Source organism: Nannobrachium achirus (assembly GCF_963921795.1).
Source record: "Nannobrachium achirus genome assembly, chromosome: 2".
Taxonomy (NCBI): Eukaryota; Metazoa; Chordata; class Actinopteri; order Myctophiformes; family Myctophidae; genus Nannobrachium; species Nannobrachium achirus.
In genome coordinates, this window is record NC_137811.1 from 74599247 (window position 1) to 74624726 (window position 25480).

The 25480-nt window shown below is 42.5% G+C and overlaps 1 protein-coding gene across 2 annotated transcripts in view; it reads right to left on the reverse strand.

Annotated features, from left to right (window-relative positions):
• Positions 1–2716: 2716 nt before the first annotated feature.
• The window catches only part of LOC308306071 (uncharacterized protein), a 37819-nt gene continuing 15055 nt past the window's right edge, over positions 2717–25480 (reverse strand). Inside the window, exons 2-7 of one of the 2 annotated variants that reach the window (XM_080750972.1) lie at positions 22034–22176; positions 20072–20122; positions 17642–17779; positions 11464–11713; positions 9620–9781; positions 2717–6641 (exon numbers count right to left, since the gene is read on the reverse strand). In XM_080750972.1, coding sequence (XP_080607098.1) covers positions 6333–6641; positions 9620–9781; positions 11464–11713; positions 17642–17779; positions 20072–20122; positions 22034–22161 — 1038 coding nt within the window. In that variant the 5' untranslated portion in view covers positions 22162–22176 and the 3' untranslated portion in view covers positions 2717–6332. Of the gene's footprint in view, positions 6642–9619; positions 9782–11463; positions 11714–17641; positions 17780–20071; positions 20123–21982; positions 22177–25480 lie in introns of both variants that reach the window. The other variant, XM_080750971.1, reaches the window with a different exon arrangement.

Consider the following 25480-nt stretch of genomic DNA (forward strand, 5'->3'; position numbering starts at 1 on the left):
GGAAACCATTAAAGTATCTCATATAACATTGAATGACAGACGAATAGAACACAGTACTATGCAGTAGATATGTAAAGAAAAGAAAAAGAAAAAAAAGAGAGAACTTGTAACTGTACAAGTTACACTTTCAAAGTAACTTCCCCAACACTGTTTGATACACGACACGACTACATTAGGCCTACACAGTTTTCTTTACACAAGGCCTATTTACATGAACATTTACCCTATCACTTGTTGACTAGAAACATTTATTCTAAGTATGGACATTTGTAAATAGTGAATGTGTGAATGAGTTTTCAACTTCAAGTGACATGACATATAATTGTCCCAAATGTATTATATCAACTGGGTAGCATTCCCACTAAGCACGCCGAGCCCCCATGCTACCCCCCCCCCCCCCCCTTTCTTTTTTTGTCTGCCTTTGTATTTGATGTTATGCTTTTGAAACTGATATTATCCTAGATAAAGTACTATGTTCTATCCGTCTGCTTTCACTGTTATATGAGATACTTAAAGTGTAACCTGACTTTCGTCAGATGGTGGCAGTAGTGCGTAGGCTACCGCTCTAGCAGAGCAATACGCACTGCTGCTATCATCTGGCGCAAGTCAGGTTACTTAAAGTGTGGTTGCTGTGGAAATAAGCTTCGGCTTTCTAGGATCTCCTTTTAGTTGACCTTGTACCAGTGATTTGTACTGTCGTGAAACTGTACTTTTTTCTATTGCAAACTTCTAATAAATTCTTCAATCAAATCAAAAACAATGTAACATAGCTCTGTTTACACAATGCTGTACCCCCTCCAATACATTCCCCATTCTGAACAGTTTTTTTATTTTGACACTTGCTTTGGCAATGTAAACGTATGTTTTTTGCTCTAACCAAATAAAAAGGTTAGAGCTCATTTGAAAACGAAGTCATTCTAGTCCTTGGATGGTGAAACACACATCAAACACAAGAAAAGAAAAAAAGCTTACAACCTCACAACGTGAAAAACTGTTAAAGGGATATTTCACTTTCAAAAAAACTTTTGGTCACTTTATAATCTAATCAGGCTTTTATGAACACCCTGAACAGATTTTAATTTACTTCATTCAATATTTGATGTAAATGTTATCTGCCCCCCAGGCTCAGGGCCTCTCCACTTACACACCCATTGTAACTTCAAACTTCATTTTAACCATGATAAATTCATTAAAAACACACATTATTTTTTTCTGGTGACTCATACTACCCTCCTAATACATGAGCGGGCCAATAACCCTTTTCATCTATTTTTAATAATTCTTTGGGAAAATGAGAAAAATTAAATACAAAACAAAATTATTAAAAATAAATGAAAAGGGTTATTGAGAAAATACGGCTTACTCACGTATTAGGAGGGTAATATGAGTCACCAGAAAAAAATAATGGGTGTTTTTAATGAATCTATCATGGTTAAAATGGAGTTTGAAGTTACAATGGGTGTGTGTGGGGAGAGGACCTGGGCCTGGGGAGGCTGACCCATGCAAGGCAGAGTTATTTTTTAAGTGGAATATCCCTTTAAGTGGTCTTAAAGGACAACTCCGCCCTAAATCACTTCTAGGCTCATTTTCCTACTTATATTGATCCATAAAGACTGTTCATGAGGTCTATTAGGCAGAAATGCTCCTGTTGTCCAGTTTCCCCAGCAGAACCCAGCAGCTCTCATAGCATAGAGTGGAGCATATAAGCCTATCACTTTTACACTATTTGGTGTGGTCAAAAGTGATTTCTTTTTTCATGAATGTGTTACTAGTTGTCATTACAAACACATCCATGCCTTGTTTGCTCCACACAAGCCACCACAGTCTCATAAATCATGTTTTGGGGTGAGCATTCGGCACAACTGCCAATCAAAGTGACTGTACTGGCCAATCACAGGGCATCTTTTCCGGGACTTGGTAAAACACATAAAAGCATAACATCTGTTTAGCAGAGTGTGATGGCTTTTGTGGGACAACGATGGCATGGATGTGTTTGTAATGACAACTACTAACACATTCATGAAAAATAAAATCACCACAACAAATAGTGTAAAAGTGATAGGCTTATAGGCTCCACTCTATGCCATGAGAGCTGCTGGGTTCTGCTGGGGAAACTGGACAACAGGAGCATTTCTGCCTAATAGACCCCATGGACAGTAATTTTGGATCAATAAAAGTAGGAAAATGAGCCTAGAAGTGATTTAGGGCGGAGTTGTCCTTTAAGTGCTTTCTTGCCCTATAGCCTTTTGCCTTGACGATCTTGCAAGCTTATGCAAAGGTTAAAATGTAATTTAGATAGCATGTTACTTAGACAGATGCCAGGTTAATTTGACCTTACATCCTATAGTAGTGCTTATAGTTCAATGTACAGTACAATGTACATTTTCGTTTAGACTGATGCTTGGTTTAACTACAGTGTGATCCTAGATTACTATTTCTACACATGTGATGGACACCTCATGTTTACCTTATTGCTTTAAGTCGCTCTGGATTTATTTTAAGAGAGTCTGCTAAATGCCTACATTGTAAAATGCTTAAAGTGTTCCTCATTTGTTTTTCCTGGGGACCGTCTGTGTGAACCCCCCAAGGACCCCTGGGGGTTGCCGTCACCACACTTTGAGAACCACTGCTTTTGAATGCGTCGTGTGTTAAAGCCAAACTATTCATTTGAATGTTAGCATAAATATGGAAACACCACAAGAGGTCATAGTAATGGTATAATGTCTGCTGATTTAATGGTGTGCGATAAGAACAAATAAAAAGTCATATAAAAACAACAAGAACAAGAACGATGTAAACCACAGCAGCTGGATGGCACAGGCACAGCTTCACAACCAAGCATTAGTTTGTCAAAGTAAAATAAATACGTCACATTAAAAACTAAGCTAAACAAACAACAAAACATTCATGGCAAGCAAAGAAACACAGCCGCTTGAAAGTCAAATTACAGTAAGAACTGGTGGTTCAGATATCCATGATTCAAGTGAGAACTTATATTTAATCCCTTTAGAAAAGTATCATAATTCTTCAAGGGGGGGGGGTTGATGATTAAGCTGCCGTTTTGATTATCGTTGATTATCGTTTCTTATTTTCCCTCTGCACCAAATCTCAAGTTTTCGCCGAAAATAGTAAAAACCTACAAGCTCATAAACGTGTGTAGATTAGCAGTTTTTTTTTCAACATTATGACCATGCTAAGAATAGGGATGCTACGGTTTGCGTCTTAAAGTGAATACAATAAAATGCCCCGCCCCCATGCTGGATAAAAAACAAAAAATTTCATGGTATAGAAGGTTTTCATAGATGTATGTACAGTGATAGGATTGTCACAGAACCGTCTGAATTAGGACCATTTAATAAAAATAATAATATTCACCAACAGTAGAAAAAGGGTATAAAATTAGTTTACAAATTAAAAAAAAAGAAAAGAAAATATGCAAATGCAGTATGTGAAACATTAGTAGAAAATGCATAATAATGTCATTGGACAGAATAGATGTGACATTAGCACCACCCACTGGTGGAAAAATAAATTACAAAGCAAATTAAGATAAATGAGTGAGATAAAAAATAAACTAAGAACTAATCCAAAACAAGAGAAATCAATTTATGGTATAAAAACAAGGCCTGTAGTATTTACAAGCAAAGCTTGGTAAAAAAATTACAATCTCTTAAATATACAAATATCATCATCACACTCGCTATAATAATAATAATAATAGTTTAAAAAGCCCCCAAAAAATCACGTTATAGATTTACAATCATCTGATGTACAGTCATCTGCATGATTCTATATTATGTACACAACAGTCAAGGATAGGGTGTCTTGTGAAGATACACGCTGAAATATCATGAAATATATCATGAAATATCATTCCTCGGACTCCACTGGACATGTGGACTGTATATTGGCCTCAGTCGAACCTCACCCAACATCCGCTGAAAGTCTGTGTTTAGTAACGGCTCTTCTACTTCATACAAATGTACAAATTAAAGATTCCAGTGGATATTAAGGGTGGTTGACAAAGATCGACTGATATTACAAAATGTCATAATTGATTACCACAAAAAAAGGCAGTCCGAGGCTATGAGATATCATGAAATAACATGAAATATCATGAAATAACATGAAATAAAAAGCACAAAACTCCTGGAATCAGAGCAGAGAAAAGGCTCTCTGCACAACAGCCATATTGGAAAGAATTTGGGACTCTTCTTTACTTCCCCAAGATTCTAACGAAGGCACTGTTCCTTTCCGTGTAGCACAGTGGATCTCAAACTGTTTTAATTTCAAGGACCCCCCGAAACTGAGAGTGTACAAATGGAACCAAATGGACCCGTATTTGTACACTCTCAGAGTTACACCCCCTCAAGGAACCACAAGGGTCCCTGGACCACACTTTGAGACCCACCGGTGTAGCAGAGTGTTTCCAGTAAGCCAACATGCATCAATATCAACACCCTGACTCTGTTTGAGCAGAACTAACCTCGCTTCACCAGGCTTTCTTGGGGGAAAGCCTGGTGATCGTTAACAACGGGCCGTTTGATCCGGTCTAGGCGGAAACCACAAGCAGAATAAGCAGCGTCGCTTTGTTTTGGTTGCCTCCGTTTGTTTCCCCAATCCCTATTAAAATGCTGGAGTAGCCTATAGTGTAGTCTTGCCAGTGGCTACGAGTTGGACTAAAAGATGCATACACCAAACGATTCTTTTCAAAAGCAAATCAAGGGGTTTATTGGGTAGGCCCTAAAAGTATGTCCTTGAGCGCAGGGGAATTACTTTGGGTTAAAACTGAATCCTGCCAAAGTGTAGTCCGTCTAGGACTACAACATGACGTAAAGTGGTTTCCGCTCCAGACCGGATCAAACCCCAAAATGTGAAGGGACCCTAGGCTAGAGCAGAATGGAACAGAGCCTTCACTAGTGTCGTTGGTAACTAGACCTGTGAGGGAAATAAAGCAGAGGCCACAATGTCTTTCCAATATGGCTCCTGTGCATCTAGAGCCCTAATATTGTGGCGTTTTGGCCAATGGCTGAACGTTCCTGAGATCATGGCTGGGAGCTCCCGACAGGCAGAAGGGAGTGAAGCTACAGCAGTAAACAGTGACACGTCATCATGTCATCATGACGTCATCATGACAGCCCAGAAGAGAAGTGCACGTCAAATCATTCATTCCACCCTAAACACCTCCACTCATCTTTCTGTCAGAACTTCAATGGTATCGCTCAATATACCGCATATAGGCTATATATATACATACAGTTATTTAAGGCACTGGGAATTAACAAAAAAGATAGAAAATTATTTCTGTGACAATTATTAGTTAGGACAATTACAGTTCATATTCTTTTTTGGAACATATTTTAAGCTCCCCCCCCCCCCCCCACACACACACACACACAGTGATTCAACTAAGCAGGCTCAGTTCCAGCCAGGGGGCGCTAGTTTCCCTTTGGATCCCTCGCAGTATTGCTTTGATTGTCTTCTTCTTCTACAGCTTCTTAATTTATCCGTCGTGCGACAGGAAGTTGCTCAGAATCGACAGCAAGAGCAGATCATTAAGCCCTCGGCGCGTCGCGCCGCAGCGCGACGACAGCTTACAGATCTGCTCTTGTTGTCACAGAAGCTGTTATACGTCTCATGGTCTCGTGTGGCCAGACTGTCGTCTCACACAATGTTCAAACGCTTTCTGTCACACAGTCTGGAGCAACGGAAGCTAAAAATAGATAAAAAAGCGATAAAGCGAAAAACCGATTCTGTTTCATTTTTACAGTCGCGCACATTTATCCTAATATAAATCTAAATCATCTTTTATAGCATTTATGGCTCGCTGCTTAGCAGAAATTATATTTTGAAATATCTTTTCGGATTTCCGGAGGTGTATCCTTCCAGACTCTATATTATCATCACTGTCGGGCAGAAACCTTGTATCTACAAGTTTAAAATGTTTACTTTTTTCACAAAGTAAAGCCCTGCTTCATCGTACAAGGCCGACGCACAAAGGCAGTGAAAACAGACGATCTACAAGCTTGTAGATCAGCTTTTTTCACTAGTTTAAATCGTTTTTAAAAGGATTAATACAAAAGGAACAGTTTTGGACATACAAGGTTTCCACCCGACAACGACGATATAATGTATAGTTCGCTGCTTAGCAGAAATGATATTTCGAAATATCTTTTTGTGAACGGAAATGCCAGCTTTCGTTTTCACTGGGATTTCCGGAGGTGTATACTTCCAGACTCTATATACTCTATATACACAGCATTGGGAGGAGATTGTGTGACAGTTCATGTCTGGCCACGCGAGAGAACTAACCCGTCTATGTAATGTGACTTTTAACCCTTCACCACCCCGCAGGGCAGGTAATACTGAACGTTGGGGGGCGGGGGCATGATGTAATGGACGAAGACGGGCGGGGGAGGGGGAGGGGGCGGGGGTCCGCACAGCGTGGTGAAGAAGACCCCGGGCGGGGGGTGGTGCGGGTGGTGCGGGTACTGCGGGTGGTGGTGCGGGTGGTGGAGGTGGGGAGGCGGGGCCAGGGGCAGGGCTTTCTTCTTGCCGTAGCCCTCGTGCACGGAGCCCTGGACGCTGCGGGACCAGGCGGTGGCAGGGTGGTAGAAGTACTGCAGGCCTGGGGGCTGCAGCTGTTGGCACACACACACACACACACACACACACACACACACACACACACACACACACACACACACACACACACACACACACACACACACACACACACACACACACACACACACACACACACATTAAATAATCACTTATTTATGTTCACATCAGAGATATTTTAGAGGTAAAGTGAGTGGCAAATCGAGTGGCTAACGCAGTGTTTCTCAACCTTGTTTCTGCATGGGCACACTTTTCATGTCCCAAGAATCCATGGTCACACCAACATAATACTGGGGGTGTAAATATTGTCACTGTCGGGAAGAAACCTCGTATCTCCAAGTTTCAAATGCGTACGTTTCTTCGCAAAGTAAAGCCCTGCTTCATCATACAAGACTGTCGCACAACAGTAGTGATAACAGCAGATCTACAAGCACACGTGTGCTTGTAGATGTGTGCTTGTAGATCGGCTGACTAGTTTAAATCATTTTTAAAATGATAAATACGATACTGGCTTTCAAGCAGTTTCAAGGGGCACACTTGACCCTTCTCAGGGGCACAGCAAAGGTCCCCAGGCACAGTGGTTGAGAAACACTGCTCTAATGTGGTTCTCAAAGTGGAATCCAGGGACTCTGTGGGTTCCTTTATGGTGGTCTGAATGGACCCATAGAGGTCTGTAACTCTGACAGTGTACACATAGGAACCAAATGAACCCTTACAGGTCCATTTCGTTCCATTTGTACACTGTCAGAGTTAAAGGGAGACCTTGACATTTTAAAGTTTTAGAAAGACTGGTTTAATGCAATCAGATAGGACTTTTCTGTTTGGATGTATGTTTGGATGTATGGGCTGTCAAGGCCAGAAAGTCGTTTTTTGCCACTCGGTAGGCGTTCCCGCATAACTTCCGGGTATGATGATGATGATGTTGTCACGGTCATATCCTCTATACTGTAGGCTATAGTATGACAGATGACATAACCGGAACCAAAAAAAGCTTTTCCTTTTTCAGAAATCCCCACTCCCTATTGGGAGAGGGGCTGGGCGCACGCTCGACTGGGAAGCCTGTATCTTTCAAATGGATGGTCCTGGTCGGACAAAGAATATTTTGTGATATGATCTGAGCGACGCAGAATATTTTAAATGAGTTAAATAAGTAGGGTTTAAGTGGTTAAGTGGTAAGTGGTACATTGACATTAGGGGTAGATCTGGGCAGAGGTACTTTATTGAGTGGTTAAAAGCGGTTCTTACCATATTAAAGGACAACTCCTCCCTAAATCACTTCTAGGCTAATCTTCCTACTTATATTGATCCAAAATGACTGTCCATGACTGTCCACACTATTTGTTGTGTTCAAAAGTGATTTTCTTTTTCATGAATGTGTTACTACGGTAGTTGTCATTTGCCTTGGTTGTCTCACACAAGCCACCACAATCTCATAAATAATGTTTTGGGGGTGATCATTCGGCACAAGTGCCAATCAAAGTGACTTCACTGGCCAATCACAGGGCATCTTTTCCGGGACTTGGCAAAACACATAAAAGCATAACATCTATTTAGCAAAGTGTGATGGCTTGTGTGGGACAACAATGACGTGGATGTGTTTGTAATGACAACTAATAACATACAAAAATAAAATCACTTTTGACCGCAACAAATAGCGTAAAAGCGATAGGCTTATAGGCTCCACTCTAAGCTCTGAGCGCTGCTGGGTTCTGCTGGGGAAACTGGACAACAGGAGGAGCATTTCTGCCTAATAGACCCCATGGACAGTCTTTTAGGATCAAGATAAGTAGGAAAATTAGCCTAGATGTTATTTAGGGAGGAGTTGTCCTTTAACATTAGGGCTAGACCTGGACAGGGGTACTTTGTTGAGTGGTTAAAAGCGGTTCTTACCACATTGACATTAGGGCTAGACCTGGACAGAGGTACTTTATTGAGTGGTTAAAAGCGGTTCTTACCACATTGACATTAGGGCTAGACCTGGACAGAGGTACTTTATTGAGTGGTTAAAAGCGGTTCTTACCACATTGACATTAGGGCTAGACCTGGACAGAGGTACTTTATTGAGTGGTTAAAATCAGTTCTTACCACATTGACATTAGGGCTAGACCTGGACAGAGGTACTTTATTGAGTGGTTAAAATCAGTTCTTACCACATTGACATTAGGGCTAGACCTGGGCAGAGGTACGTTATTGAGTGGTTAAAATCAGTTCTTACCACATTGACATTAGGGCTAGACCTGGACAGAGGTACTTTATTGAGTGGTTAAAATCGGTTCTTACAACATTGACATTAGGGCTAGACCTGGACAGAGGTACTTTATTGAGTGGTTAAAAGCGGTTCTTACCACATTGACATTAGGGCTAGACCTGGACAGAGGTACTTTATTGAGTGGTTAAAAGCGGTTCTTACCACATTGACATTAGGGCTAGACCTGGGCAGAGGTACTTTATTGAGTGGTTAAAAGCGGTTCTTACCACATTGACATTAGGGCTAGACCTGGACAGAGGTACTTTATTGAGTGGTTAAAAGCGGTTCTTACCACATTGACATTAGGGCTAGACCTGGACAGAGGTACTTTATTGAGTGGTTAAAAGCGGTTCTTACCACATTGACATTAGGGGTAGACCTGGACAGAGGTACTTTATTGAGTGGTTAAAAGCGGTTCTTACCACATTGACATTAGGGCTAGACCTGGGCAGAGGTACTTTATTGAGTGGTTAAAAGCGGTTCTTACCACATTGACATTAGGGGTAGACCTGGACAGAGGTACTTTATTGAGTGGTTAAAAGCGGTTCTTACCACATTGACATTAGGGGTAGACCTGGGCAGAGGTACTTTATTGAGTGGTTAAAAGCGGTTCTTACCACATTGACATTAGGGCTAGACCTGGACAGAGGTACTTTATTGAGTGGTTAAAAGCGGTTCTTACCACATTGACATTAGGGCTAGACCTGGACAGAGGTACTTTATTGAGTGGTTAAAAGCGGTTCTTACCACATTGACATTAGGGCTAGACCTGGGCAGAGGTACTTTGTTGCCACCTCGGGCCCCTGGGCACGGTGCCAGTCTGTCTCTGGGTCTGGGCACCGTGGCGATGACGTAGGTCTCTCCTTCCTCCTTCCTCTCCTTCTTCTCCTCCTCCTCCACCTTCTCCACCTTCATTATAAGAATAATAATCATCATCATCTTTATTGCCCCATGTAACGCAAAACAACACACAGTATACTGTATCACCAGTAAGACTCCCTAATCGGGAGATAAGCGACCGTCAGGTCGCAGCGTGATTTTAGGGCAAAATGTGTAGGAGTAGTGTCCAAAAATGTGTTTTAAAAAATCAGCCTGAAGGTGGCGCTAAATGGGAGAGATCCATGTTGATGACATGAGTGTAGACATACTGTGTAGCGATTTGCGTGATTTTAGGGCAAAATCTGTAGGAGTAGTGTCCAAAAATGTGTTTTAAAAAATCTGCCTGAAGGTGGCGCTAAATGGGAGAGTTCCATGTTGATGACATGGGTGTAGAGCAAGTGTGTACCGATTTGCGTGATTTTAGGGCAAAATTTGTAGGAGCAGTGTCCAAAATGTATTTTGCAAGAATCGGCCTCACGGTGGCGCTAGAAGAGGGCCATGTGAGAAATGGTTTGGCAGGCAAGGAGTATGTGTGCAAAATTTGGCATGGATCGGGGCAACGGTTGCGGAGATATGAGCAGGGCAAAAGTGTGACGTGTGACGTGTGACAGACAGACTAACGGACGGACGGACTCACAGTTGGTCTTAGGGGGTGAGGCAGTTTGTTTAGTGCTGTGATGGCTGAGGGGACAAAACTCCTGCTAAACCAACCTTGTGCCACTTCAGGGCCTGATGGCATGAGGTGGTAGCGATACAGAGGATGATCAGTGTTATTGATATAGTTATTGATACAGAGGATGATCAGTGTCATGTGTTATTGACAGTGCTAAGCGTGTGATGGCCTTATGGTTCATATCAGACAGTGTGGGGGTGGGAAGTCAGATGATCTTGGAAGCGATACGGGTGATACTGTAACGTTTGTTTCTGTTAGGCATGGACAGTACGGTGAAGAAACATGCTGAGCAATAGGGATATGTCGTTCATGAGTGATTCGTTCATAACAACGAATCACAAGAAAGGCTTGTGAATGATTCGTTCATGTCCTTGAAATGTTAGGTTCACGCTTTCGTTGGCAGCGCGAGACATGCACGTCTTTGTGCGAGGCTGCCGACCGGAATGTGAACGGTGAACGTGAAACGAATCATGTGAACTGATCAATGCCGTGAACGTGAACAAAATTATTTGTTCACTGAAATGATTGGTTTTATCCACCACTGCTGAGCAATACAAAAGAACAGCTTGAATAATGATTTCTCGCTTTTATAGTAAGATAAAATGTACTAAACTAGTGAAAACAGCAGATCTACAAGCAGTGCTTGTAGATCGGCTGTTTTCACTAGTTTTGTGTGACAGTCTTGTATGATGAAGCAGGGCTTTGCTTTACCAAAAGACGTACACATTTGAAACTTTGTACTTTTTCAAGTGTCCAAATAAATCCCAAATATGACCAAATTATCTCGCGGCACGCCTGGACTGCCGCTGCGGCACCCCAGGGTGTCCCGTCACCCACTTTGAAAACCCCTGCTATAGTCACACTAATAATGCTTTTGTACCTTCTCCTTCTCCTTAGTACTTTAACCATTATTTATGCTTTAACTCTTAAAAAATAGCAGATATACAAGCTCACAGCGCGGTGCCGCACTGCCAGCTTGTAGATTTGTCTTTGAATATTTCAACCCGATTCTGTAACAGCTTGAATAACGCTTGTGTACCTTCTCCTTCTCCTTCTGCTTCTGCTTCTTGTCCTTCTCCTTGGCTCCTCCTCCCTCTCCTCCTAGCTCCGCCTCCTCTGCGTCCTTGGCTCCTCCCTCCTCCTCGGTGTCGCTGCTCAGGGCGGAGCCGCAGTCTGAGGAGGAGGCGGAGTGGTAGTCTGAGGTGTCCAGGTTCACCTCTTCATCCTCCTCCTTCTCCTCTTCCTCCGTGAAGCGAGCCACCGTGAAGGCCCTGCAGCTCTCCCCTGACCTGTGAGGAGAGACCCTTTCATTGTTAGAGCAGCTCTAGGAGAGACCCTTTCATTGTCAGAGCAGCTCTAGGAGAGACCCTTTCATTGTCAGAGCAGCTCTAGGAGAGACCCTTTCATTGTTAGAGCAGCTCTAGGAGAGACTCTGTCATTGTTAGAGCAGCTCTCCCCTGACCTGTGAGGAGAGACCCTTTCATTGTTAGAGCAGTGCTTCTCAACCTTTTCAGGCTGCGACCCCCAAAATAATCATATTTTAACACCCTGACGAGCACTGAGGGCGCTTTTCCACCGGCAAAGAACCGGTTCTGGTTCTTTCTCCCTCCTATGGGATGAACCAGAGGTGAGCTTTTCCACCGAGAACCGGAGTTGGTTCTGAACAGTAAAAGTTGGTTTGGAACGGGAACCACAAAACCCTTGGTTCCTCTGGTTCAGTCATGGTTCAATCTGGTGGAAACACAAGCCGGTTCGCAACAACGAACCACGGTTCCAAGAAAGTTGAACGGCACTGGTTCTGGAACCAAGGGTCTTTTGGTGGAAAAGGACCAGAAGAGTTGAGGCATTACATTTTGTTTAACACAGTTCTATTGTGAAAATAGCAGATCTACATGCTCACAACTCTGAGGCGTTGTGAGCATGTGTTTTGTGCAAATTGAGAAAAATAAAAATGCTGCTATTTGTTCCAAAAGCTTTATACCCTGTACTGTATATAGCCTAGGACACAATGCTTTATACCCTGTACTGTATATAGCCTAGGACACAATGCTTTATACCCTGTACTGTATATAGCCTAGGACACAATGCTTTATACCCTGTACTGTATATAGTCTAGGACACAATGCTTTATACCCTGTACTGTATATAGCCTAGGACACAATGCTTTATACCCTGTACTGTATATAGCCTAGGACACAATGCTTTATACCCTGTACTGTATATAGCCTAGGACACAATGCTTTATACCCTGTACTGTATATAGTCTAGGACACAATGCTTTATACCCTGTACTGTATATAGCCTAGGACACAATGCTTTATACCCTGTACTGTATATAGCCTAGGACACAATGCTTTATACCCTGTACTGTATATAGCCTAGGACACAATGCTTTATACCCTGTACTGTATATAGCCTAGGACACAATGCTTTATACCCTGTACTGTATATAGCCTAGGACACAATGCTTTATACCCTGTACTGTATATAGTCTAGGACACAATGCTTTATACCCTGTACTGTATATAGCCTAGGACACAATGCTTTATACCCTGTACTGTATATAGCCTAGGACACAATGCTTTATACCCTGTACTGTATATAGTCTAGGACACAATGCTTTATACCCTGTACTGTATATAGCCTAGGACACAATGCTTTATACCCTGTACTGTATATAGCCTAGGACACAATGCTTTATACCCTGTACTGTATATAGCCTAGGACACAATGCTTTATACCCTGTACTGTATATAGTCTAGGACACAATGCTTTATACCCTGTACTGTATATAGCCTAGGACACAATGCTTTATACCCTGTACTGTATATAGCCTAGGACACAATGCTTTATACCCTGTACTGTATATAGCCTAGGACACAATGCTTTATACCCTGTACTGTATATAGCCTAGGACACAATGCTTTATACCCTGTACTGTATATAGTCTAGGACACAATGCTTTATACCCTGTACTGTATATAGCCTAGGACACAATGCTTTATACCCTGTACTGTATATAGCCTAGGACACAATGCTTTATACCCTGTACTGTATATAGCCTAGGACACAATGCTTTATACCCTGTACTGTATATAGCCTAGGACACAATGCTTTATACCCTGTACTGTATATAGCCTAGGACACAATGCTTTATACCCTGTACTGTATATAGCCTAGGACACAATGCTTTATACCCTGTACTGTATATAGCCTAGGACACAATGCTTTATACCCTGTACTGTATATAGCCTAGGACACAATGCTTTATACCCTGTACTGTATATAGCCTAGGACACAATGCTTTATACCCTGTACTGTATATAGCCTAGGACACAATGCTTTATACCCTGTACTGTATATAGCCTAGGACACAATGCTTTATACCCTGTACTGTATATAGCCTAGGACACAATGCTTTATACCCTGTACTGTATATAGCCTAGGACACAATGCTTTATACCCTGTACTGTATATAGCCTAGGACACAATGCTTTATACCCTGTACTGTACATAGCCTAGGACACAATGCAACATAGCTCTGTCTACACAATGCTGTACTGTATATAGCCTAGGACACAATGCAACATAGCTCTGTCTACACAATGCTGTACTGTATATAGCCTAGGACACAATGCAACATAGCTCTGTCTACACAATGCTGTACTGTATATAGCCTAGGACACAATGCAACATAGCTCTGTCTACACAATGCTGTACTGTACATAGCCTAGGACACAATGCAACATAGCTCTGTCCACACAATGCTGTACTGTATATATAGCCTAGGACACAATGCAACATAGCTCTGTCTACACAATGCTGTACTGTATATAGCCTAGGACACAATGCTTTATACCCTGTACTGTATATAGCCTAGGACACAATGCTTTATACCCTGTACTGTATATAGCCTAGGACACAATGCAACATAGCTCTGTCTACACAATGCTGTACTGTATATAGCCTAGGACACAATGCAACATAGATCTGTCTACACAATGCTGTACTGTATATAGCCTAGGACACAATGCAACATAGCTCTGTCTACACAATGCTGTACCCCCTCCAACTGTATATATGTTCCCCATTTTCAACTGTTTGTATTATATTTCGACTCTTACTTTGGCATTTAAACGTATGTTTTCTCATGCCAATAAAGCTCCTTTGAATTGAATTGAATTGAAGTGTAGTGTGTGTGTGTGTGTGTGTGTGTGTGTGTGTGTGTGTGTGTGTGTGTGTGTGTGTGTGTGTGTGTGTGTGTGTGTGTGTGTGTGTGTGTGTGTGTGTGTGTGTGTGTGTGTGTGTGTGTGTGAGAGAGAGAGAGAGAGACGTATTTAAATATTATAGTAGGTGTTCATTGTTCACGGCTGTGTCATATGAACGTACGGTAAATCGCACTGAGTCAGCAGACACAAGGCTGTCAGACAGACTAAGGTTTTCTTTGAAGCCATTAGTCATACAACACCATGCACTGTGACCGCCTGCAGTTCCAGGAACACCCAGCAGGGAGGCGTGGTGAGCTGTTGTTGTGACATGTCTGGCCATATGTGCCTCAGCCAGTGTTGCCATGTCTGCATATCATAAGCGACTCTGGGCTTGTTCTTCTGCATAGTCACTAGGGCATTCACCAATAGTGATTTTTAGTGTTCGAATTATTCAACCTCAAAGTATTCGAATAGTCGAATATTCGACAGGACTGGCCAAACTGTCAAATATTAAGTAAGCAAGAGGCGAACATTGTTGTGAGCATGTAGATCTGCTATTTTCACAATATTTATCTGCGGAACCGAGTCACATTAAATGTAATACCTACAATTCCAAGTGCTTGTCAGGGTGGGGGTCCCCTGGTCAAATGTGTTTATTTTGGGGGTCACGGCCTAAAAAGGTTTGAGAACCCCTGGTATAGAGCCTTAACAAATTCATCCACCAGGGGCATTGACAACTCATTCTTATGACTTCCTATCTAGCCAAGCTTTATAAACTATATATTTTTTAAAGAGAAAACTATAAAAATAAGCGAATATTTGACTTCGATGAACAACGTTGAATAGTGACTTTGATATTCGAATAATGGAATATTTGGTGAATGCCCTAATAGTCACTTGTTAAGTTGTAATGTTGGTGGTTTGAGGTTTTTGGGATTCTGAATGTGAATCTGACAGACAAACAGGCTTGCTTCCTAATGTTGCTTGTAAACCAACGTTTTCATGAATAAGGAATGAATCCCCAAATGAATATGTACTGCAGTGGTGGGCAACAGGCGGCCCGTGGGCCAGATCTGGCCCGTCAGCGATAATATCTGGCCAGACACATTATTTTGTAAATCATTTACAATAGCAGACTGATGGCCCAGGTAGGACATGGACAAGGTAATAGCTTTGCATTGATAAACCGGGTAGGATGAACAAATAGTTCCATTTCTATTATACAATAACTGTAATATACAATATACCTGTAATAATATACAATACAATACAATACAATACAAGTAATATAATAATATACAATAACTGACGGTCTAGGACACCAATAGCTTTGAATTGATGAACAATTTGTTCCATTTCCGTTCTTTGAACGTTATGTTTTCACTGTCAACTTTGCTCTAGAGACGTTGGGATGAAAAACCAAAGTTGTGTTTCACCTTAAATGATACAACGTTACTCTCCGTTCTAAGATACTCTGAACCATGAAAGAGTTCTTGTTGGAAAAGGAGTATCTTTCTCCAGAATAGATGAATATTTTATTTTGAAACATCTTAATTAAAGTGACACATTCAAGGATGAGGCCTGCACAAAAACGATTACATAAGCATTTCTGTGTGCACCTGTAAAATCCGGTAGTTATTATTATTTTATAAGGTTGTTTGTTGAAAGTTCCAGTTTTCATATCTTTCACAAATAGCAGATGCACAAGCTTCAGGGCCGTGCCAAAGGTAGAGCGAACGGTGCGGTCGCTCAGGGCCCCGCACCTGCAAGGGCCCCGCGCTAGGCTTGGTTAATTGATTTAGTTTTGTTTTCATATTAAATCTTCACACAAACACCGCAATCTGCAGGACGGAGACAGAGCCTGTCAACCGATTGGCTGTGATATCTCCCTGACAACCAGCAACAACCAGTGAAAGGCTGACTGTCCCTTCGGGCTATGGGATTTAATGTATCTAGTCTTGAGACACGTACGGGATCCTACATCGATTCAGCGTTCCCTTCCCTTCCCCTTCCCTTCCGTAACTTATGAGAGAGTTGAGAGAGAGAGAGAGAGCATCATATCTGCGCGAGGTAAGGCCAGGGTAATGTTCTACAAAGTTATGAGGAATCCCCTCATCTAACTCATCTGACGATCTTGTCAGTGTCACTATTAATTCATTATGCTAATGTATGGACGTCTCTGTTGTTTCATACACCATCTTCGGGCATATGCTACACTATTGTTATTTATCATTTGAGCTTGACTGTGATACATGTGGCTACATGATTGATTGATGTTTTTGTGGGATAGAGAAGCCAGGGCTTGTAGTTACTGGACTGTCGAAATTGTAGCTACAGTACCTGATACTGTATGCTGATGGAGAAGGGGGAAAAATCAAACCAAGTTTAAAGTGAGCGGTGGTGTGTGTGTGTGTGTGTGTGTGTGTGTGTGTGTGTGTGTGTGTGTGTGTGTGTGTGTGTGTGTGTGTGTGTGTGTGTGTGTGTGTGTGTCCTCATAATGACTTTATCCGTTGTGGACAATAAAAGCAGCAGAATAAACATGCTACTGTCTTACCGTTTTAGAGGTAGAGTAGCTGCATAATTCCATTGCATTTATAGATGCACAGCCACTGAAAATCGTGTGCGCACACGTACACGCAAACAATCACACCCGTGCTGCGGGGGGTGGGGGGGGGGGGGGGGGGATCACGTTGTGCACATGTGTCGCATCACGTTGTGCACATGTGTGTGTGTGTGTGTGTGTGTGTGTGTGTGTGTGTGTGTGTGTGTGTGTGTGTGTGTGTGTGTGTGTGCACGTACCGTGCGCAGACCTCCAGAGGGTCTATCCACAGTGTTTGTGTGTGTGTGTGTGTGTGTGTGTGTGTGTGTGTGTGTGTGTGTGTGTGTGTGTGTGTGTGTGTGTGTGTGTGTGCACGTACTGTGCGCTGACCTCCAGAGGGTCTATCCACAGTGTGTGTGTGTGTGTGTGTGTGTGTGTGTGTGTGTGTGTGTGTGTGTGTGTGCACGTACCGTGCGCAGACCTCCAGAGGGTCTATCCACAGAGTGATGTCACGGGGCAGACCCAGCTCTGAGGGTTTCAGCTCGCTCTCCTCGCACGCCCGCAGCACCACCTCGTCACACGGCACGCCGTTACGCACACTGATGCACCTGGGGGGGGGGGGGGGGGGGGCATAACCGTAAACACTAGGGGTGTAACAATATAGTAACTGTATCGAAATATCGTTTTTAACTTCAAAAATCGAAGTATATCGAAATGAAAACAGCTGAAATCGAATCGTATCGTTTTATTTTGTATCGTATCGAATCGGCAGTGCAAAGAATTGATTGTATCGATACTACCTACTTGTGCATTGTATTTAGCATTTTAATAAAAAAAAAATACTTTTCCTTTCCATATAGCTACACGGTCTATCGATAAATGTGTGTAATCTCTGGGTTCATGTCAAGGTGCAGGTTTGTCAATATACCGGTACAATGTCCATGTATTTGGCAGATAATCACTGTGTTTACTTATTTATATCCATAATAATACATGTTTCCCTTAAAAACCTGCACTATCCACACCTTTCACACAGATTTAATGTCTTTGCTAAATAGTTACTATATCGATTTTAAATCATTGAATCGTATCGTATCGCCATGAATGAACCAATATCGTCCATGTATCGTATCGTCAACCAGGCATTGACACTAAGGCTTGCCCACCTGCCCCCGGCAGGTAAATAAAACTTCAGGGCAGGTGAAGTTGGCTTTCAGGTTGCCCGACAGGGCAAGTGCTCATTTGAGAGGGGACACAAATGTCTATAAACACAACACGAGATATCTGTCTAAACACCTGAACGTGGCCAGTGCGCTGTGTCTTCTGATCTGTGGAATGTAAAATAAGAACACTACTTACCTATAATGTTTTTTTTTACTGTTGCTACATTTAAAAATATAAAATAACAAGTGTGAAACCATAGACATATTAAATCATAGCTAAAGTATGTAGGTATTTGGTATTTAGATTTGGAGGTATTGAGGTGTGAAATTTTTTCTCGCACAGCCCCAGAAAGTAAAGAAATAAGTGTTAAATTGAGCGGTAATTAAAATCGTACCTATCATTTATAAAGGACGATTTACTTTTCAGGCAAGTGGGCATGACCTTCGAGCAAGTAGAACATGACCTGTACTTGCCCGACGGGCAAGTGCCTCTGAGACCTTAGTGTCAACCCCTGGTCAACCATGTATCGTGATATGTATCGAATCGCTATTAAAATGTATCGTTACACCCCTAGTCAACACCCTGGAGAAACCTTCTTGATCACAGACACTACAGCGTCAAAAGTATAGGAGATCTAATTTGGATCTTGTAAATCTTGTAGGTCTGCAGTTATTTCATTTGAACTCTAGCCCCGTAGCTCATAGCCTAGCCCAGGGGTTTTCAAAGTGGGTGACGGGGCACCCTGGGGTGCCGTGACGGCAGTCCAGGGGTGCCACGAGATCATTTGATAATATTTGGAATTTATTTGGAGAACTTAAACTTGAAGTACAAAGTTATTTTCAGTCAGTTCTAACCAAAATGGCTATTATCCCAAAGTTTTCCTCGCAACATAATCACTAAAATCTCGTCACTGTCGGGCAGAAACCTTGTATCTCCAAGTTTCAAATGTGTACGTCTTTTGGTAAAGCAAAGCCCTGCTTCATCATACAAGACTGTCGCACAAAACTAGTGAAAACAGCCGATCTACAAGCACACATCGCGAGGTGTTGTGTGCTTGTAGATCTGCTGTTTCCACTAGTTTAGTACATTTTATAGATGATAAATAAAGACATACAAGCAATGCTATAAATATAAGGTGCTGGGAGTGAAAATTATAATGTAGGGGTGCCTCGGATTAAACAAATATTTATGGGGTGCCCTGAGACAATCACACAAAGATTTGGAGGACCCCTGTAATAACTCTAAGGACCCCCTGGGGGTCCCGGACCCCCTGTTGAAGACCCCTGCTCTAAAAAGTCATGTCATCAACATGTGGATCTGTCCCATTTCCCATATTCCCTCCTGGATTGGCTACCATTGCCTTCTAAAGTTTGTGTATGCGACGTGACGGTCGCTTATCTTCCGGACCCCGGTTAGGCATTCTTACCTGAATGCCTGTCCTTTCAGGGGGTTGTCGGGGTACCAGTGGTCCTGGTACCTCTAAATAATAATAATAATACCTGAATGCTTGTCCTTTCAGAGGGTTGTCGGGGTACCAGTGGTCCTGGTACCTCTATATAATACTAATAATAATACTAATAATAATACCTGAAGGCTTGTCCTTTCAGAGGGTTGTCGGGGTACCAGTGGTCCTGGTACCTCTAAATAATAATAATAATACATGAATGCTTGTCCTTTCAGAGGGTTGTCGGGGTACCAGTGGTCCTGGTACCTCTATATAATACTAATAATAATACCTGAATGCTTGTCCTTTCAGAGGGTTGTCGGGGTACCAGTGGTCCTGGTACCTCTATATAATACTAATAATAATACCTGAATGCCTGTCCTTTCAGAGGGTTGTCGGGGTACCAGTGGTCCTGGTACCTCTATATAATACTAATAATAATACCTGAATGCCTGTCCTTTCAGAGGGTTGTCGGGGTACCAGTGGTCCTGGTACCTCTATATAATACTAATAACCAGTAAGACTCCCTAATCGGGAGATAAGCGACCGTTGGTCGCTTATCTCCACAAATATCACAACCTCCACCTCTCACGTCATACGGGTAGCCATAGTTACACCTGGAATGTTGAATCTCCATATATGGAGATAACCTACGCATCACACAAAGTCTGACCTCACCAGCCCATACTTGGGCATGGACGACTTATATCTCCATATACGGAGATGGCCATATATGGAGATACGATGACATCATATTCGGCCCCCCAGACCCCACTCACTTCTTTCTCTCAGAACTCGGCACCTTAGCTTCAAACGTCACACACACAGCCCGTAACCTGGGAGTAATCTTTGACCCTAACCTCTCTTTCAACACCCAAGTCACAAAAACTGTCCAGTCTTGCCACTATCAACTCAGGAACATTGCTAAAATAAAATCATTTTTGTCATATTCAGAACTTGAAACAGTCATCCACGCTTTCATTTCATCTCGATTGGATTATTGTAACTCCCTATACTCAGGTATCAATAAAAAAACCCTATCCCGTCTTCAGATCATACAGAACTCTGCCGCACGGCTACTCACCAATACAAAAAAACGCAACCATATTACCCCTGTCCTAGCTGCTCTTCACTGGCTGCCGGTGAGGTATAGAATAGATTTTAAGATTTTATTGATCACTTTTAAGGCCCTACGTGGACTGGCCCCCACGTACATTACAGACATGCTGGAACCATACAAACCCGAACGTGCCCTCAGATCCTCGGATAAGTCCCTCCTCAAACCTCTCACCACCTCCTGTGTCACCCGGGGGGGCCGGGCTTTTGCGGCCCGGGCACCTCTGCTATGGAACGCCTTGCCTTTAGACCTTAGGCTAGCAGAGTCGGTGCACTCTTTTAAATCGCTTTTAAAAACTCATCTCTATGTTAAGTGTTTTTCCTAAGTGTATGGTGTCTCAAATGTTTTAAATATGGGTTTTAATTTCTCTTTTATTTCATTCTGATTTGTCTTAGTTTACTAATGTTTGCTCTTGTTTTAATATGTCTGTAAAGCACTTTGTAACTATGTTTGGAAAAGCGCTATATAAATAAAATTCATTCATTCATTCATTCATCACAGAGTCCACAGCTGATGATGTGGCGTGATGTCATACAATACACAAACAAGCCCTATATAAAGGGGCAATTCTCACCAGGGAAGAGAGCATTGCCTGGAATGTTGAATCTCCATATATGGAGATAACCTACGCATCACACAAAGTCTGACCTCACCAGCCCATACTTGGGCATGGACGACTTATATCTCCATATACGGAGATGGCCATATATGGAGATACGATGACATCACAGAGTCCACAGCTGATGATGTGGCGTGATGTCATACAATAAACAAACAAGCCCTATATACTGATGCGATACGATGACATCACAGAGTCCACAGCTGATGATGTGGCGTGATGTCATACAATAAACAAACAAGCCCTATATACTGATGCGGAGATATGAGCAGGGCAAAGGTGTGACGTGTGACGTGTGACCGACCGACCGACCGACCGACGGACGGACGGACGGACGGACGGCCGGTGGAGGTTTTCATAGTAAACTGCTCCCTGACGGTCGCAATAATACCTGAATGCCTGTCCTTTCAGAGGGTTGTCGGGGTACCAGTGGTCCTGGTACCTCTATATAATACTAATAATAATACCTGAATGCTTGTCCTTTCAGAGGGTTCTCAGGGTACCAGTGGTCTTGGTAACGCTCACACAGCAGAACCTGCAGTTTCTGGGAGAAGAGGCGGGCCTTGGCGGCGTCCAGCTTGCCTCGCTCCACGGCCAGACGGCGGAGGAAGTTGACCCCCGCGCTCACCTCTCGTTTCATCATCATGATGATCTCTGCTCTCTGTGGAAACACATGGAAATGATGCACAGGGTGAGTCCTGGCATTTGGATGCTGTAGTGCAACCAACCCTTCCAACGGGATTTACATAAAACATTAAAACGTGAACCGCGTGAACCCTATGGCTCCCTGTGCTGGGCGAACCCTATGGCTCCCTGTGCTGGGAGGCTGAGCCTTCATGGAAAACACAACCATCTGCTATGATCTACAAGCTCGCAGTGAGGATAGATTTGAGCTATTTTTTGGCGTTGAGGAAAAGGACTAAACAGTGTTGTTTTTGACAGCAAATCTTGATTTAGTTTTAGTCATAGTCTTTTGAATAAAATGTCTTTTAGTTTTAGTCATAATTTAGTCACCGGAAAAGTATTAGTTTTAGTCTAATTTTAGTCGACTAAATATAATAAGATTTTAGGCGACTAAATCTACAGTTGATTTAGTCAACTGTAGAATTGTATTTTGGCAGGCCTTGATGGCATCGTAATGGCCGATTTTACACTTGGTTGCGTGCTGAAAATAGCAGATCTACAAGCTCACAACGCGTCGCAGCAGCACCTGAGAGCAACCAAACATAAAATGATTCTCTTCTCCACTAGTCGCTCCCTAACGTTTTAGTCTAGTTTGTATTTTGTTGACGAAATTGTCAATATATTTAGTCTTAGTTTTAGTCACCACAGCTTAGTTTTTATTTAGTTTTTGTCAGTGAAAAAAACGACAAACATTCTTCGTCATAGTTTTAGTCGACGAAATCAACACTGGGACTAAGGAGTGCGCCTATAGAGCACCTATCTATAGATCAGTGGTTCTCAACCTTTTCAGGCATCGACCCCCAAAATAATCATATACCCAACACACACACCCTGACGAGCACTAACAGTTACATTTTGTTACAACACGGTACTATTGTGACGAGCACTAATAGTTACATTTTGTTACAACACGGTACTATTGTGACGAGCACTAACAGTTACATTTTGTTACAACACGGTACTATTGTGAAAATAGCCGATCTACACGCTAAATGCTGATTCTCTCTCACATTTAAATCCATTGTAAGGCGGGACAGGTTTGTTTACCATGCTTTGAAAGTGCAAGTGCTGTCTGTCAATCAATCAATCAAATCTTTTTTTGTTGCGTACAGCTGTTTACATAACAAGTACTTACAAACACACAGTGTGTCCCATACGAGTCAACTTGGATGGTGTGCAAATAAAAATAAACCGTAAGCAAGACTATAAGGAAACCTAAAGTGCTCAATGGCAGGAGAACGTCTGCAAGTTGAGAGTTCCTCTAAATGTAAAACATGTTGTGTAATTCAGCAAAATGTATGTTAAGACAGAGGTTACGATCACGTGCACTGGCTCAGAATGAGGGAGGGTGTGTGTGTGTGTGTGTGTGTGTGTGTGTGTGTGTGTGTGTGTGTGTGTGTGTGTGTGTGTGTGTGTGTGTGTGTGTGTGTGTGTGCGTGCGTGCGTGCGTGCGTGCGTGCGTGCGTGCGTGCGTGCGTGCGTGCGTGCGTGCGTGCGTGTGTGCATGGTGCCTGGTATCTGGACTATCATTCAGGTCTGTCCTCCTCAAAGGGTCAAAGGTCAAACTTATCATCCTGCAGCACTGTTTCCCAATCCCACCCTGATCACTTCAGGGTGGTTGAGAAGCAACCATCCATTAGAACAGGGGTTCCCAAACTTTTTTGTCTCAGGTCACCCTATTTTTTTAATCCAAGGCACCCCTACATTATAATTTTCACTCCCAGCACCTTATATTTATAGCATATCGTCGCTGTCGGGTGGAAACCTTGTATGTCCAAAACCGTTCCGTTTTGTATTTATCATCTATAAAATGTACTAAACTAGTGAAAACAGCAGATCTACAAGCACACAACGCCTCGCATTGTGAGGCGCTGTGTGCTTGTAGATCGGCTGTTTTCACTAGTTGTGTGCGACAGTCTTGTATGATGAAGCAGGGCTTTGCTTTACCAAAAGACGTAGGCCCTACACATTTGATTTTGAAACTTGGAGATATGAGGTTTCTGCCCGACAGTGACGATATTTTAGTGATTATGTTGCGAGGAAAACGTTGAGATAATAGCCATTTTGGTTAGAACTGACTGAAAATAACTTTGTACTTCAAAGTTTAAAATGAGACTAAATAAACTGACTGAAAATACTAAATATATTTTCAAGTGTCCAAATACTGGACTGCCGTCACGGCACCCCAGGGTGCCCCGTCACCCACTTTGAAAACCCCTGTATTAGAAGCACAAATAGATATCTTTGGAGCGGTGCTAACTTCTCCTACGCCTGTCTTTGTGTGTCTGTCCCTATGCATGCAGTTAGGCTGGTCTTTGTGTGTCTGTCCCTATGCATGCAGTTAGGCTGGGCTTTGTGTGTCTGTCCCTATGCATGCAGTTAGGCTGGGCTTTGTGTGTCTGTCCCTATGCATGCAGTTAGGCTGGGCGATATTAGGAACTGCCTGGCTGACCCAGATAATGATATCCATGCATGCACACTGCACAGTACACATAGAATACAGAAATTAAATGCCTTATTTCTATTTTCCAACAATGGTTTTATTGAAATGACCACACCTGGTTTTTCTTCCATGTGCTACAGTATGTGCAAGCTAAGCATCAAAAGTAGCAGATCTACAAGCTTTCAAAAGTCCAGACTGTGGATCTGCAACCTTTGATGCCTTCTGTGTGTTGAAGTTCTTTATTGGTAATACACCCTTGAGAGGTGATCCATCTAGTTTTCAAGGGCATGCACGAGTTACAGAAAATTACAAAAAAGTGGGTGACGGGGCACCCTGTCGTGCCGTGACGGCAGTCCAGGGGTGCTGCGAGATAATTTGATAATATTTGGAATTTATTTGGACACTTGAAAAAATATTTCAACATTTTAAACTTGAAGTACAAAGTTATTTTCAGTCAGTTCTAACCAAAATGGCTGTTATCTCAACGTTTTCCTCGCAACATAATCACTAAAATATGGTCACTGTCGTGCAGAAAGTTTCAAATGTGTACGTCTTTTGGTAAAGTAAAGCCCTGCTTCACCATACAAGCCTATCGCACAAAACTACTGAAAACAGCCGATCTACAAGCACACAACGCCTCGCGATGTGTGCTTGTAGATCTGCTGCTATCACTAGTTTAGTACATTTTATAGATGATAAATACAAAACGAACGGTTTTGGACATACAAGGTTTTCTACTCGACAATGACGATATGCTATAAATATAAGGTGCTGGGAGTGAAAATTATAATGTAGGGGCGCCTCGGATTAAAAAAAATATTTATGGGGTGCCCTGAGA